General features: G+C 35.8%; 1 protein-coding gene across 2 annotated transcripts in view; it reads left to right on the top strand.

Annotated features, from left to right (window-relative positions):
• SHCBP1L (SHC binding and spindle associated 1 like) overlaps positions 1–15,641 on the top strand; it is a 29,704-nt gene that overhangs the window by 10,094 nt on the left and 3,969 nt on the right. For both annotated transcript variants that reach the window (XM_019635438.1, XM_019635439.1), the window contains exons 2-7: positions 316–465; positions 3,069–3,283; positions 4,064–4,150; positions 4,222–4,440; positions 7,811–7,916; positions 14,524–14,677. In XM_019635438.1, the coding sequence (XP_019490983.1) occupies positions 316–465; positions 3,069–3,283; positions 4,064–4,150; positions 4,222–4,440; positions 7,811–7,916; positions 14,524–14,677 (931 nt within the window). The remainder of the gene's footprint in view (positions 1–315; positions 466–3,068; positions 3,284–4,063; positions 4,151–4,221; positions 4,441–7,810; positions 7,917–14,523; positions 14,678–15,641) is intronic.

The raw sequence follows: 15,641 nt of genomic DNA, 5'->3' as shown, positions 1-15,641 counted from the left end.
ATGTATAATTACAGTTCTTTCTGCTCAGTGGATTAATAAAACAAATTACTTAAGACAAATAATTAGATGTCTCATCTCAGAATTATTGATCTATTGAGTGAACAGATCTCTTTTAAGTTTATTTTAATTTTTTAATGTTTATATTTTCCATTATAGATTCAGTTAAAATCTACTATTTTCCAGGTTTAATTTTTAAGGATGTATTGGTTCCATATTTAAATAGAAATCTATAAAAAAATATATAAATCTAGAATTTCATATATATATATGTGTGTGTGTTTGTGTGTATACATACATACTGTTTTCTTTTGCTAGGCAGAAGATGCTGATGAGGCTATGAGTAAATACCTGTCAGAAAAATTAAAGTTGAAAGACAAATGGCTTGGAGTCTGGAAGACTAATCCTGAACTATTCTTTGTCAAATATGAAGAAGCTTCCATCCCTTTTGTTGGTATACTGGTTGAGGTGAAAATTTTTTACCTGATCTTTTAAGCGAAATTATCAGTTCTTTTTAAGACCAAATTATTACCTTATTAATTTTGGGCTTTGATACTTAAACAGAAGTTGACAAAAATGTTCTTGTATTTTAAGTTTCTAAGGGGGGATATTACAGTCATTTATCTGTAAATAGTTATTAAATGGAATCTAGTAGTAGCAGACAGTATTTATTAGCCTAGTTTTAACTGTTAAAATAACAAAAATAATAAAAGCACATTTCTTAAAAACTAGTAATTTAGGCTTTAACAAGTTTGGGCCTTCTTTTTCTATCATTTCCCTTTAATCTTAATTTACCTGAATTATAAGATTTAATTAGATTAGGAAAGAAAAAAATGGATCGGAAAACTATCAATAAAATTTGAAAATTTTTCCCATGAAAAGTACCCTTTTAATATAATACATCAACTTTCAAGCCTTCATCTGGTAAGATTTTGCTTATCTTATGTCTGTAGGTTAAATATTGTGGCATAGTCGATGTTATAAATTTGATTCCCTTAAAGGTCAATTAGCCTTGTACAGAAATTAACATTTACAAGCACAAATGGTAGCCCTGCCACAGATATTTCAAACCTGTAGTTTTGGTCACAGAGAACTTGCATTTGAAACTCATTACAATGCACACTACCTGAAAGCAATTCAATTCTGTGTCCTGTGGAGAAGCTAGTGGTATTTTTACAGAAAGACAATGGCCTGTTTTCAATCATAGAGACTACCTTTGCCAAGCTGTATGGAGGCACAGGAACCCCACTGTCACAGCGGTGGTAGAGAAGACCTGGTGAGAACCCTGGACTCCCTCCTCCAGTAATGAGGGATTCCTTCCCCTCCCTGCAAGGTGGTGTTAGAAAAGGTCAAGTGGAGAATCAGGACTTGCACCCCTGCCCCCCCCCCAACAATGACATCAGTGAAGACAACGGGGAGCAGTAATGAGGTGTTCCTCTCTCAGCCAGGGTGGTATCAGTGGAGGCCTAATGGGGAACCTGAACTCCCACCTGTGAACAGCAGTAACGAAGAACCCCCCCACCGCCAAACCCCACCCCAGTGTTAAGAGAGGCTGAGTGGAGAACCTGGACTCCCATCCCCATCTGGCAGTACCAAGGTGGCAACCCCCTTTCTGCATCAGACTGATGTCAGGGAGGACCGATAAAAGATTTAAATAAGATTGAGAATCTCATACCATAATATGTCCAGGCTTCAATAGAAAATCACTTTCTATCACTTCTCAATCATTTCTAAGAACCAGGAAAATCTTAACTTGAATGGGATAAAACAATAGACATCAACACTGAGATGACACAGATGTTAGAATTATCCGACAAGGATTTCAAAGCAGTCATCACAAAATGCACCAATGAGTAATTATGAACCCATGTGAAACAAATAACAATCTCAGCAAAGAAACAAAATCTCTGCAAACAAATGAAAGATATAAAGAAAAACAAAAGTTTTAGAACTAAAAAAGCACAATAACTGAAATAAACTGAATGGATGTGTTCAAGAGCAGAATGAAGTCTGAGGAAGCAATCAATGAATTGAAGACAGAAACAGAAATTACTTGAACCCCAGAGAGAAAATAGACTGAAAAAAAAAAAAAGAACAGAGCCTCAGGGACATGTTGGACTATAACAAAAACCTAACATTCATGTCTTCAGAGTCCCAGAAGGAGACAAGAAAAGGCAGGCCTGAAAAAATATTCAAAGAAATAATGGCTATTCCCCAAATTTGGCAAAAGACATAAACCTACAGATTTAAGAAGCTGGCTTGAGAAGCATGGTTTAGAACGGGCGTATCCCATTGAGAAGGGAATAAGAAAGTTTGCTGGCACTGAATGTTGGAATGCTCTGCCTTCTACCCTGACTCTACTTCTAGAACACAGGCAGCTAAGGCATATCTCTCTAGGCATGGGAGCAGGCAGGTGTTTCTAGGATCCGCTCAAAAGAAAAGACCTAAAGATACTGATATATGGAGTACCCATGGAAGGAGCCATGGAAAGAACATAAGAGTAGAAAAAAAGACGTTTTCAATTACGTGTGATCTCAAAAGTTGTGTCCAGTGTACCCCTCTCAGGAAGTTAATGGATGTCATCTTCAAGAAACAGTACTGTTGACTCTGGTTCTCAAGCACTGATTTTCAGGCAAGTGCTGGCGGTTATCACTATATCGTGGTGAAATGAGCCAAGTAAACACAACAGTGTGTTGTTTATAAAGTTAAATTTTTTCAAATTAAGGATTTACTGTTTGTGTCCTTTCATGGCAAAATTTGTCCAAAAGAACCTTTTAAAATACTGCTGTTCTATAAAATCCAAAAGTCTGGCAACTCAAACTTAGAAATAAATAATGTAGGAGATATGCAATTCCGCTCATGAACCTGAAAAACTAATGTGTTTAAGAAAAGGGGTTTGGAAAATTATGTTGATATTTTATGTAATATTGAGCTGTAATTATTCTATATATTGATTGCTAGAGAAATAAAGTATTTAAAAGAAGAAATTTTATAAGTAGCTCATATATGAGAAAAAATCCTTGTGGTTTTACTTTCATTTGTAATCATACATTTTATAATATTTATTTTAGGTAACTTGTAAACCACACCAAAGCTCATCGTCTTGTTTCAAAGTTACTGTTTCTGTTGCTGAGCCTTTTTCTTCTAACATTTCAAATATTCCAAGGGATTTGGTTGATGAGGTTTTAGAAGAACTAGAGTATAATGTGCCTCTCTTGGAAGTGTACCCTGTTGAACGACAAGATTCTGATTCACAGGATATTGCTTTGGCCTTGGAAGTTGTAAGGTATTGGAGCTTTTACTTCTGAAAGTTACAATTATCATAGTCAAAAATTTAATATGTAAGTTTTGTTCATATAAGCGCTTTATGAATATTTATTGATTTAATTTTTACTCACTGCTGAATTCAATTTGTCCATTTTTAATGAGCATATTGTGAACTCTTTCAGTTAAAACATTCTCTTGCAACATATTATATATGGGCAATGAAAAATGTGCTATTTTTCAGTCTTGCATTTTATAAAAGTTGAATTTAAAAAAGTCTACAGATAATATTAAATTCTGTTCATATTTAAGCATCTTAACTGTATCAGATTTCATTTTTCCCATTTAAGGGCATTACAAATACTAGAGGTCATCATTCACATTATGATTGCTTCCTAACAAGCTGATACAATTTGAGAGAAGCTATCCATAAACTTAATACAGAATATCCTGGGGCATGTTTATGTTTTTCTAATGCTTTCCTCCCCTTAATATACAAATCTGATTATATCTTAAGGATTATTTTTTTGGTGAACAAAATAACCAAAATCTATGAAATCTGGAATCTGAAATTTACAGTTCCACTTCAAAAAACATTATCTTATCTGTAGTAACCTAGAATCCAGATAACCTAATTTTTAAAGTTTACCTTTACTATTAATTCATTGAAAGGTCATTAAAAAATTTTTTTCTTAAGAATTAAGATTCATGTAAAGACTTCTGACATCAGAATGTCTTTTTAATTCTAAACGTGGTACTTGCTATTTTTGAGCACTTTCATCCTAATTTGATTTTATCACAGGTTTTTCTATGACTTCCTTTGGAGAGACTGGGATGATGAAGAAAGTTGTGAGAATTATACCGCTTTGATTGAAGAAAGAATTAATTTGTAAGTATAGTGAAAATCATATTCAGCACCTTATCTAAGAGAAACACTGTAACTCTATTGATACTTTTCAGGTGGTGTGATATACAGGATGGAACAATACCGGGTCCTATTGCACAACGTTTCAAAAAAACTCTGGAGAAATATAAAAAGAAGCGTGTGGAGCTCATTGAGTATCAGAGCAATATTAAAGAAGACCCCTCTGCGGCAGAGGCTGTTGAATGCTGGAAAAAATACTACGAGATAGTAATGCTCTGCGGATTATTGAAGATGTGGGAAGATTTACGCCTCCGGTAATAATTTGCTCTATTTTAAATGGAAACAAAAAGGTTACATGGTCATTCTTTTATCATATCACTTAACTTTGGTATGTTACCCCGATTGAAATGATTATAATATTAGATGTCCAATTTATGAGATAAGCACAAAGTGCAACTGCCAGGGTTGGAACATTATTTTTCTATGAGCTGAATTGACGGAAATAATTTTTTGTTTTTGTTTTTAGCTGAGCCATCCTGCCGCCTGTTGGCAACTCAGCGGCAGCTCAACTCAGGCCAGGACTCGAACTGCTGTTGCTCAGAGCTCGCACTCTTGAGCGAACTCTTAACCAACTGAGCCATTTGTCCGGCCCGGAAATAATTTCTTTGATGAAACAGATTTCATAAATCTAGTCCTTTCCTTACCTTTTATCTTTCCCTTTTTGATGTTGGCCAAAGCATAAGCAAGGAGGTGGACCTCCTCCACATATAATATGCAAAGTAAAGAGAGCGTTGACTAATTTGGCTGCCTCATAATTTCTGCTCTCCTAACCAACATAAATTGATGTTGTTTTTGATGATAAAACAATGTAGATTTAACCAGCATCATTCTCCAGAACACTTAAAAATTAAAATGTTTTTACATCATGGTAAAGTAAAATACACATATTTCTGTCTTTGTTTTAAATAGAGAGGGAACAGAAATTCTTGCTCATGTTCCTTAAATTAGTGGAAAATCTTGAATGGAACCAAAGGACTTCTTTCATACTAAATTGTTAAACCCCTTCTTTTGTGTTCTACCTTTTCTCATTCTCTGCCTTAGGAATTCTGAGTCATATTTTACTTGTCTAATCTTTAACTGTTAACCTACATGTTTTCTTTTTGTACTTTCTTTCAAATTTGACCTATTTTTTTAATCACTAAGAATCCCATTCTAGTGCCTCTTTTTGATGTTTCCTTATTATTGGGATTCCTGTGTGACAAAACCCTCGAGTTTCTTTGAAAATCAGTACAGATAAGATTTTTGAAATCCACTGATAGAAATGCAGATTCAACTAAAACTGAATTTGAATACAAGTTATCACTAGATTTTAGATTCTAATGTCTTAGGGCAATGCAGAGTTCTCTCATCTTAACATTATAATCATAGGTCTGGGAATGGTGGAGTTAATTGGTCAAACCTTCCCATAGATCACAATTACAAAATCTGAACAAAATATATTAAAAGTATTCAACTATTTGAAGGCACTATGAAATGGCCAAAAGCAGGCGGCAACCAGAAAGTTTATGCTTGAAATGGATTTATTCTTGGAATGAGAAAGAAATGGGAATTTGTGGCTCTTTGGGCTGAGGGTGATCACCAATTCCTATAGCACTAGCAGTAAAAAAAATGCAGTCCATTTCAAGGTGACAAAGGACAGAGTTCAGGGCTGGCAGAGCAGCTAGAAATTTAGGTGGGATATCCTGAAAGTAAAAATGCTGCAAAAGGGGGCTATCTAAAAATGGAGCATAAACTCTGCCCAAATCCTTGGTTGACCACTGATAAAGTATGCTAGCATTGGTGGGGCAGACAAATCTGGGAACTGTGCTACAAGGAACCCGGAAGTTGAGAGAAATGAGCAGAGATGTCAGCTGCTGCATTCTTCAAGGGAGACCAGGCAAGTTAATTGCCTGGTAAAATACAAGACTAACAATCCTCAGAAGCATATAACACAATCCAGAATTATTAAAATATATCATCCAAAATCTCTAACGTTCAACAAAAAATTAATAGACACGCCAAGAAACCAGAATATCAGATCCATACTCAGGAAAAAAGACAGCATAAACTGATTTTTAGTGGGTCCAGATGTTGGATTTATCAGACAAAGACTTCAAATCAGCTATTATCATAAATATGTCTAAAGAATTAAAGGAAAATATGGTGTTAACATTGGAAAATCTCAACTGGGAAATGGAAGCTATAGGAAAGGACTTCCAGATCCAGCTCTGACATGTAAAGAGCGTGTGAGTTATCATTACTATCCTTACAACAAGAAAAAAACTTTCACATAAGTAACTCAAAGTGATCCATCGGCCGAAACATAAAACAGAACTACAAGACTTCTAAAATAAAACAGGAGAGAAACTTGGTGACCTTGGGTTTGACAATGAGTTGACAGATACAATGCTGAGTGTGATGGGAATGCCCTATGTCTTGATTATTGTGATTGAGCTAAATTGGTGTATACATTTGTGAAACTTCATGAAATGGTTCACTTAAAATGAGTGTACGTAATTTAATTATACCTTAATAAATTTGATTAAAAAATAGATATATACCTTTGATTTTAAAACTGGGATTGCATGATCACTTGTCACTTCCTGAATGTAGGATGCTTTACTCTTTGAGCAGCTACTCATCAGGTACAGGGGAAAAAAATGTTTGAGTCATTCTTCTCAATTTCAAAGCCACTTGCTGAAAGAGGTACAAAAGTGCTGAGTGGGTTTGATTTTGAAATGGTAAATGAAACTTTTGCTTTGGAGGACATTGCTAGTATGTTGGAATTCAAATTTTAATAACTTGTATGGTAAATCCTTAGAACCAGTGTCCTGAAATTTTAAGCTTCATAAAAATATTTGATAATTATGAGCTGAAAAATATTGTTACTAAAACTGCCTCCCATTAACATCAAACAATAATCAAAGTGCTAAAGAGAACCCAAAGATGACATCTAAGATTAGTGGTAAATCTACATCCATTGGAAAAGGAGAGTCCCTTCAGCTGATGGTAACGATAAAAGTTAGACTCAAATTTTTTTCTTTCTTTTGATGACAAATGATTAAGCGCTAGGAAACAGGAACTGTAAAGAAAAGCAGACAGAGAGAAAGAATTGAATTAATTACACGTGCTGAATAGCAAACAATATAAAAGCAACTAAGAGAGAAGCTAGAATTGTACCTCCAGGAGGCCAACTGCCAACTAGCTCTATGGAAACCCTATCTTTTGAAACAAAGCAATCTGTTGATTGAACATAGTATCTAAAATTAGGCATGTCCAAAACATTTTTATGCCTCAGTATCACAGACATAACCCACCTCTGCTTTGTGGGGATCTATAATTTAGTGGATGATGAACATACAATCAGGAAAATTTCCCACTGTACTGAAAAGTTGAAGTGATTGAGGTATTAAGTGTGGTGGTGGGTTGTGTGCAGATTTCAGGTACAAACGATTAAAATGAAAAGATCAAAGGTTTCAACACTCAGTTACCTAAAATACTTTATTCATTGCTCTCAAGTTGCTTGTTGCTCTTAAGGAGCTTAAATTTAGTGAAACCTCTTTCTCAGAGCTGCTTATTTTCTAAGGAAGTATATAGGTTGAATCCTTTTCATGTTAATTTAATCATGAATGTTTTCAATTCTAGAGTTCATGGACCTTTCTTTCCAAGAATTCTGAGGCGTAGGAAAGGAAAAAGAGACTTTGGAAAGGCTATAACACACATTGTAACAAAAGTGATGACTACTGACATGGTAAGACATACACTTTCTTCTTCCTTGTTCATTTCAGTTTAGCTGGCTGCGTATACTCAGAAAAGAAGCTCTTTGAAGTTAGGGTTCTTGTCTGACTCATGAATGCCTTATTTCCCCTATTACCTCTAGCTTAGTGATGGCATAGAATAATAAGTAAATGTCAACACTTATTTGCTGAGTACGAACCTTTGTTGTCAGGCACTAGGCTCGTATCTGTGGAAAGGATGGGAGACAAACATGAGAAAGACCACATTTAAGGGCGATAGCATAGAACCAGACCCACAGTCCTGCTTCTTCACACCTTCGACAAGTTTGAGTTATGGTGGAGAGATGGACAAGTAAATAGGCAATTACAACATAACAAAGAACGACCAATGCTATGTTAGGAGCACGTACAGGATGCACATAGGATGGGTACAATGCTGGCTGGAAGAAATAACTCAGATGAAGCTGAAGGAAGACTATTCATGTAACCAGCCCAAGAGCAAAAGATGCTCTAAGTCCAAGTCAATATGTACATCTCACTTGACCTCTTAGTAGCATTTCACTGCTCTCTCCCTAAAATGTTCTTCCTCGTCGTCTTCTGTTACTATACTTTCCTGGTTTTCATTCTTTGTAGTTGCTCCCCCCCTCCCACGTCCTCTAAATGCTTGGTACTTATCTTTTCTCTGCACTATATTATCCCTAAGTGCTTTATCTCATCTCTACCCATGACCTTGATTATATAGACTGATAATCTAAAATGTGTACCCACAGGCCAGAGTTTTGTTCTGAGCCCCAAACCTGTATGTCCAACTGCCCACTGCTCATTCCCATCTGAATATCTCACAAATACCTCAACTCAAATGTCCACAATTAAATTCATGCTCGTCTTCATTGACCTGTTTATACTCTGGAGTCCTCTGTTCCAGTAAATGGTACCACTATCTACCCAGTTGCTAATGACAATTTTCTGAGAATTATCCTAATCGTATCCCTCCTCACCTTCACGGACCCACTTTCTCCCTCAACACCACCACATCCTGGGGTATGTCTCAGAGCCACTGCACATCCTTCAGGCCTCAATTTCGGGATCATTCCCACCTTTCTCCATCTTCCAGAATACACACTACCACAGCACCCTGCACTTTCCCCTATCATGACTGTATTTAAGACTTTATAGCTATCTCTTACTAGAACAGAGCTTCTTGAGAGCAAAGGGTATAGGTTTACCACACATCAATCACCTTAGCATGATGCTTGGCACATGGTAGGTGCCCACCAGTTTTGGCTGAACCAGGAAATGAGTGTGTGTTTGACAGGCGAGTATGGTATATATGAGAAACTGAAAGCAGTCCAGCAAGAAGAGTGGTGAGAGACAAAGCTGGCTTGTTTTAGCTCTTGTCTGCTCTCCTGTCCATTTTTATTATTTTCAACAAAATTTAATTTTCCTTTTAATTGCTTATTGGATCAGATTATTCAATAACATTAGTTATTTTACCAATTATCTTTATAAACATCTTTTTAAATAGCTTTTTAAAAAGTAAGGTATAGGTTTTGCTTTTTATCTCCAGCCTCCTTTTATCATTTTTATTTTTACTTTTCTGTTTTTAAATGTGTCTGGCTTTGTTTTCCTCTGTGATAAGGAGAAACGTCTTTGCTTTTTATCCAGTGCTTTGCAACCCTGTCTTCATTTGTGTAAGTAAATATCCATGAACTTGGGAGGCGAGGAGGAAGAGAGGAAGACTGAAAGCAGCATCCATAGCTTCCATGTTGCTTAGACCTTTGATTTTAGATTTGCCTTTACGGCTGACAAAATATTTTCATTTGACAGTAGTCATAGCTTTGTGCACAGCCTCTAACACTTTTCCCAACTTGAGCACTCTTTACTCCGTGTTCGTCCTGCTCTGAACTCTCTCCTTAAACAGCTTTATCTGTCCACCATCTTTATGTTGGTGACCTTCACATGCAGGGTAGTGAGCCCAGGGTTTCCTTAGACTTTCTCAGACCACTTCATAACTGTGTGATCTTGGGCGACTTGCCTAATCTCTGAACCTCAATTTCCTTATCTGCAGAGGGCTTTAAAAAGACATACAAAAACTCAGTCCAGAGCACGGGCTCTGGAGCCAAACCGCCCAGATTCTCAGTCTGTGTTTGCCACTTACTATTAGGCGATTTTCAATAAATTGTTTACCCATTGGTGCTTTAGTCCCTCACTTGTGAAATGTAAGCTGCTTATTAATAGAGTTGTGAATATTAAATGAGTTCATATTTGTAATATGCTTAGAATGATGCCCAGGATATAGTAAGTACTTAATACATGTTTACCACCACCACCACCACAGTATAGGGTTTTTTGAGGATGAAATGAGATGTTATGTATAAATACCTAGCATTGCCTGTTACACAGTTTTGCAGCGAATTTATACGTCTTTATTTTCCCTTCTTGCTTTTATTCTTTGCTGCCCAGTGTTACTACTTGTCCTTCTAAGCATCTTTACCGGGACGTCTCACTAACACAACAGTTCTAAATTTGAACTTATCTTTTTGTACATAGCCCTTCCCTCGTCCTCCTATATTTCTTATTCAGTTAATGTCATAAACCAAATCAAGTATCAGTCCTTGTGTCCTCTCACATTCCCCAAGTTCTCAAATTGTGACAGCTATCTTTAGGTTTAGACCCGCTCTGGCTTCTGAATTATTCCTGGTGAAGATAAGAGGGATTTGCTCCAGTGCCTAAAGTTAAACAGTAGTCATTTTCCCAGATCGCGAAGAAATGGGAGAATCCCCATTGTTCATCATGGGCTCTAGCTGTTGCTTCTCGGTCTGGAGACAGGATAATGTGGGGTGAAGAACAGAGGCTTTGAAATATTGGGTTGTTGGAAAAGTCATGATGCATTTTTGCAACGAAAAACAGAAAAAATACGTCATGACTTTTCTGACAACCCAATAATAAAAACTTGCGTTTGATTCACAGTTTTGCGTCTTAATACTTAATACACAGTTTCCCTTATGTCCTCGTTTGTAAAAGGGAGTAATGAACTCTATCCTACAGAGTCATTAGGCTTAAGAGTTTTAAACATAAATCTTTTAACAAAGTGCCTACCACAAAAATGACAACTGTTATTATTACTATTTTGCCTTCATATCCCAATAATGTATTGTCATTGCTCTCAGATTTTAACTGTAATGCTACAAAAGGTGATAATTGTATCTGAAAATATACCAGATACAAAGAAGAATTTAATTAATTCCCTTCCATCTGTACTATTGATTCTGTTGCTGCCTGACTCCTTAAAAAAATGTGCTCTTGGTTAATCCTTCTCTTTCTTGTATCTTTTTATTTTTTTCTTGAGGTGAGATTCACATCACAAAATTAACCATTTTAAAGTGAACAGTTCGGTGACATTTAGTACATTCAAAATGTGCGGCCACCACCTCTCTCTAGTACCCAACATTTTCGTCACCTCAAAATAAAATCCCATTCCCCTTTCCCTCCAGCCCTTGACAATGATCAATTTCCTTTCTGTCTCCATAAATTTACCTATTCTGGATATTTCATATAAATGAAATCATACAATAAGTGGCCATTTATGTTTGGCTTCTTTCACCTAGCATAACATTTTTGAGGTTTGTCCACATTGGAACATGTATCAAGGTGTCATTTCTTTTTATGGCTGAATAATATTCCATTGTATTTATATACCATAATTTGCTTATCCATTCATCAGCTTATAGATGTTTGAGTTGTTTCCACTTTTTGGCTATTGTAAATAGCATTGCTATGAACATTCATATACAAATATTAGACTACCTGTTTTCAATTATTTGGGGTATTTACTTAGTAGAATTATTGGTTAATATGGTAATTCAATGTTTAACCTTTTGAGATATGAAACTGTTTTCTACAGCAGCTGAAACATTTTACATTCCCATCAGGAATGTATGAGGGTTCTGATTTCTCCACATCCTTACCAACACTTGTTATCTTTTTTATTACAGACATCTTAGTGGGTATGAAGTTGTATCTCATTGTGGTTTTGATTTTCATTTCCTTAATGACTAATGATGTTGAGCAACTTTTCATGTGCTTATTGGTCATTTGTATATCTTCTTTGGAGAAATGTTTATTCAGGTCCTCTGTCCATTTTGTTTTTTTTTTTAAAGATTTTATTGGGGAATTGGGGGAGAGAACAGCATCGGGAAATTGGGGAAAGTGATCAGACAGGTTGCTGTCCTTTTGTTCTTCAGTCTAGCTGTGGAGGACGTCGCTTCGCTGGCCCATGTTGGTTTTATCGTGGTGCTCTTCCCGGGTGAGGCAGTCGCTCTCCAGCCATTGGACGGCCACACAGGGTGGCTCACGGCAGCTCACTTCGGCTGCCAGCCACTCACGGTAGCTTATGGCAGCCCACTGCAGCCTACGCCGTCGCCTGCCGGCGACTCACAGAAGCCCAGCTCCAGGTCGAGCTGTTGTTCACCATCTTAGCTGTAGAGGGCGCAGCGTCACTGGCCCTCATGTGGGATCCGAACCCGCGGCCCTACTGCTCAGAGCTCATGCTCCCAAGCCAACCCTTAACCAACAAGCCATTTGGCCGGCACCTCTGCCCATTTTTTAATTGGGTTGTTTTGTTGATGATCACGAGTTCTTTATATATTCTGAATACTAGACCTAGTATTAAATGTATGCTTTGCAAATATTTTCTCCCATTCCATAGTTGTCTTCTCACTTTCTTGATAATGTCCTTTGATGTACAAAAGTTTTAAAGTTTGATGCTTTTGGTATCATACCTAAGAACCCATTTTCAAATCCCACGTCATAAAAATTTACTCTTATGTTTTCTTCTAAGAGTTTTATGATTTGATTTCTTATATTTAGGTCATTGATCCATTTTGAATTTTTTTATATGGTGTGAGGTGGGGGTCCAATTTCATTCTTCTGCATTTAGTTATCCAATTGTCCCAATACCATTGTTGAGAGAGATTGAATGATCTTGGCACCCTTGTTAAAAATCAGTTAGCCATGGGGTATGGGTTTACTTCTGGGCTTTTCTTTCTATTCCATTGGTCAGTATGTTTATCCTTATGACAGTATCACACAGCTTTATTACTGTTGCTTTGTAGAAAGTTTTGAAACCAGAAATTGAGTCCTCCAACTTTTTTTTCTCTCCAATAATCTTTTGGCTATTCAGGGTTTCTTGTAATTCCATATGACTTAGAGAAAGAGCTCTTCCATTTCTGGAAAAAAAAATCTGTTGCAGTTTTGATAGGGATTACATTGAATGTGTAGGTCAATTTGGGTAGTATCGTCATCTTTGTAATATTAAAATCTTCCAATTCATGAACATGGGATTTTTTCACTTATGTAGGTATTCTTTAATTTCTTTCAGCAATGTTTTAAAGTTTTTGACAGAAGGCTTTCACCTTTCATGCAGGTTAAAATTATTCCTAGACATTTTATTATTTTGGATGCTATTGTAAATGGAATTGTTTTCTTAATTGCCTTTTCAGATTGTCCATGGCTGGTATACATGAGTAGAAGCAAAACTGACTTTTGTGTGTTGATCTTGTACCTTGCACTTCGTCATTAGCTATTATACTTTTTTGGTGCATTCTTTGGGATTTTCTATGTATAGGATATATAGGATCATGTTGTCTGCAAATTTTACTTCTTCCTTTCCAGTCTAGGTGCCTTTTATTCCTTTTTATCTAGTTGCTTTGGCTAGAAATTCTTCTGGCTAATATAATGCTGAATAGCGATGGTAAAAGTGGGAGTCTGTGTCTTGTTCCTGATCTTAGGGGATGTTATGGACTGAAGTGTCTCCCCAAAGTTCCTATGTACCTCCACATGTAACATAAGTATTTGGAGATGAGGTATTTAAAGATGCGATTAAGTGAAAATGAAGCCATTATGGTGGGTCCTAACCTACTTTTATAAGAAGATGTATGAATGATAATGCCATTTCTATTGATAAAAGAATAGGTAGTTTTTCAGAATATAGTTTTAGCTTCCCAATTTTATTTTTAAAGATCCTCACTCTTCACAGCACTAATAATGAAGTTCTTCTCTCCCCTTTTTTACTCCCAGTACAAATTCCTGGTACATTTTGTTTTTAGTTCCAGAATCTTTAATATTATAAATTTTTGTTGATTTACCAAAATTGTAGGGTCAATTTGAGTTAAAGAAAACAAAGTTGTATATTGGAAAGTGATCTGGTGTCATAAAGAGCTGGCTCTAAAGCTTAGCTTTATCACTCACTGCTCTTAGCTTAATCTCACTGAGTTTCAATTTCCTTAACCTTTTAAGGGGACAATAATACTTTACTTCAAAGAACTGTTGTGAAGCTTAAGAGGTAATAATGTAAGGTTCAAAATATGACTTCTGGCACACTAGCTGTAATAGCTGCAAAACTATTAGTTATCATAAAGAAAATATCATTTCATCATTCCCTTAAATGATGGACTGATGCTGTGAGCATTTAACAAATATAAATCCATACAGTAAGTACGGTGTATTACCTATACAAGGTAATCTTGGGTAAAGCACATTACCAATAAGTTAACTGATTAAAATGGCCTCTTTTAGTTTAACCTCTTGTTGAAGATGTGTTGTCTTATTTCCTCTTTTCAGGTAAAGGACTTACCTTCAGACACACTTCTCCAACAGCATGATGATTTGGACTTGGCTTTGGATAGCTGTTATGGTGGAGATACAGTAGTGATTTTTCCAGGAGAATATCAAGCTGTAAATCTTGCTTTATTGACTGATGACATCGTTATAAAGGGTTAGCAGGGCATCATTTGCAATCATTTTATAGCAATATTATTGGACAAAATGTATATTACAAACATGGTTAATATTAGAAATTAGAACAGTTTGTTTTACAGGAATCCTTTATGTGCCTTAAAAAAAGGAAAAAAAACTTTTTTCACCAGTTTTGAGTACATTATCTGCACAGGTGACCCCGTTTGGACATACTGTACAGAGCAAATCAATCAGTGAGACTTCTTCTCCAATGATAAACTCGCAGATTCTAAATGATCAAAACCAAAAAAACCCCCAAAAACCTATTCAAAATATTTTCTATTAGTGCCATCTGTATTTTTACCCAAACAACTTTGTTTTCATCTATCTCCACTGTACTTTATATCACTTTAATGGAAAGCCCCAAATATAAGGCTATACTAAAATATATACAGCATTTTCTCAAAAGGTTAATTTGCATGCAAACTTACTAAAATAGAAGTAAAAAAACAGAGTTTGTTTTTTTAGGTTTAGATTCTGAATATATTTAATATCTTTAATTCTGCCCTTGTACATTGAGGTATGGGCATTCCAACTGTCTGGACAAGAGAAAACAGGTGACTTAAATTTTGCCTATCAGTGCAAAAACTGAGCCAAATTTTCACTAGATTTTGATGACTGTAATCAGTATTTTGCTAAACTGTATGGATAAGGATATTTGTAATTTTATAAACTTGTAGCTTTCTTGAAGATCCAACCCCTTATTTTTGGATTGATGTTAAATTTAGATGATTGCTTTGACTACTCTAGAGCAAAATTATGGATGATTACATTAATCTTGTAACCTAATTTAAGAGTCTCTGCCATCTTTTTAGTCTGGTAATTTATTATGGTTTTGAAACTAGGTTATGGTAAGATATTTTTTGTATCTTAGACATTTTGTAGATGACTGCTGATTATACATTTTAGAGAAATATGTAGTGGAATGAGTAGGTTGAATAGAT

This window comes from Hipposideros armiger, unplaced genomic scaffold (genome assembly GCF_001890085.2).
Source record: "Hipposideros armiger isolate ML-2016 unplaced genomic scaffold, ASM189008v1 scaffold_22, whole genome shotgun sequence".
NCBI lineage: Eukaryota > Metazoa > Chordata > Mammalia > Chiroptera > Hipposideridae > Hipposideros > Hipposideros armiger.
This window is presented reverse-complemented; position numbering and strand designations above follow the sequence as displayed.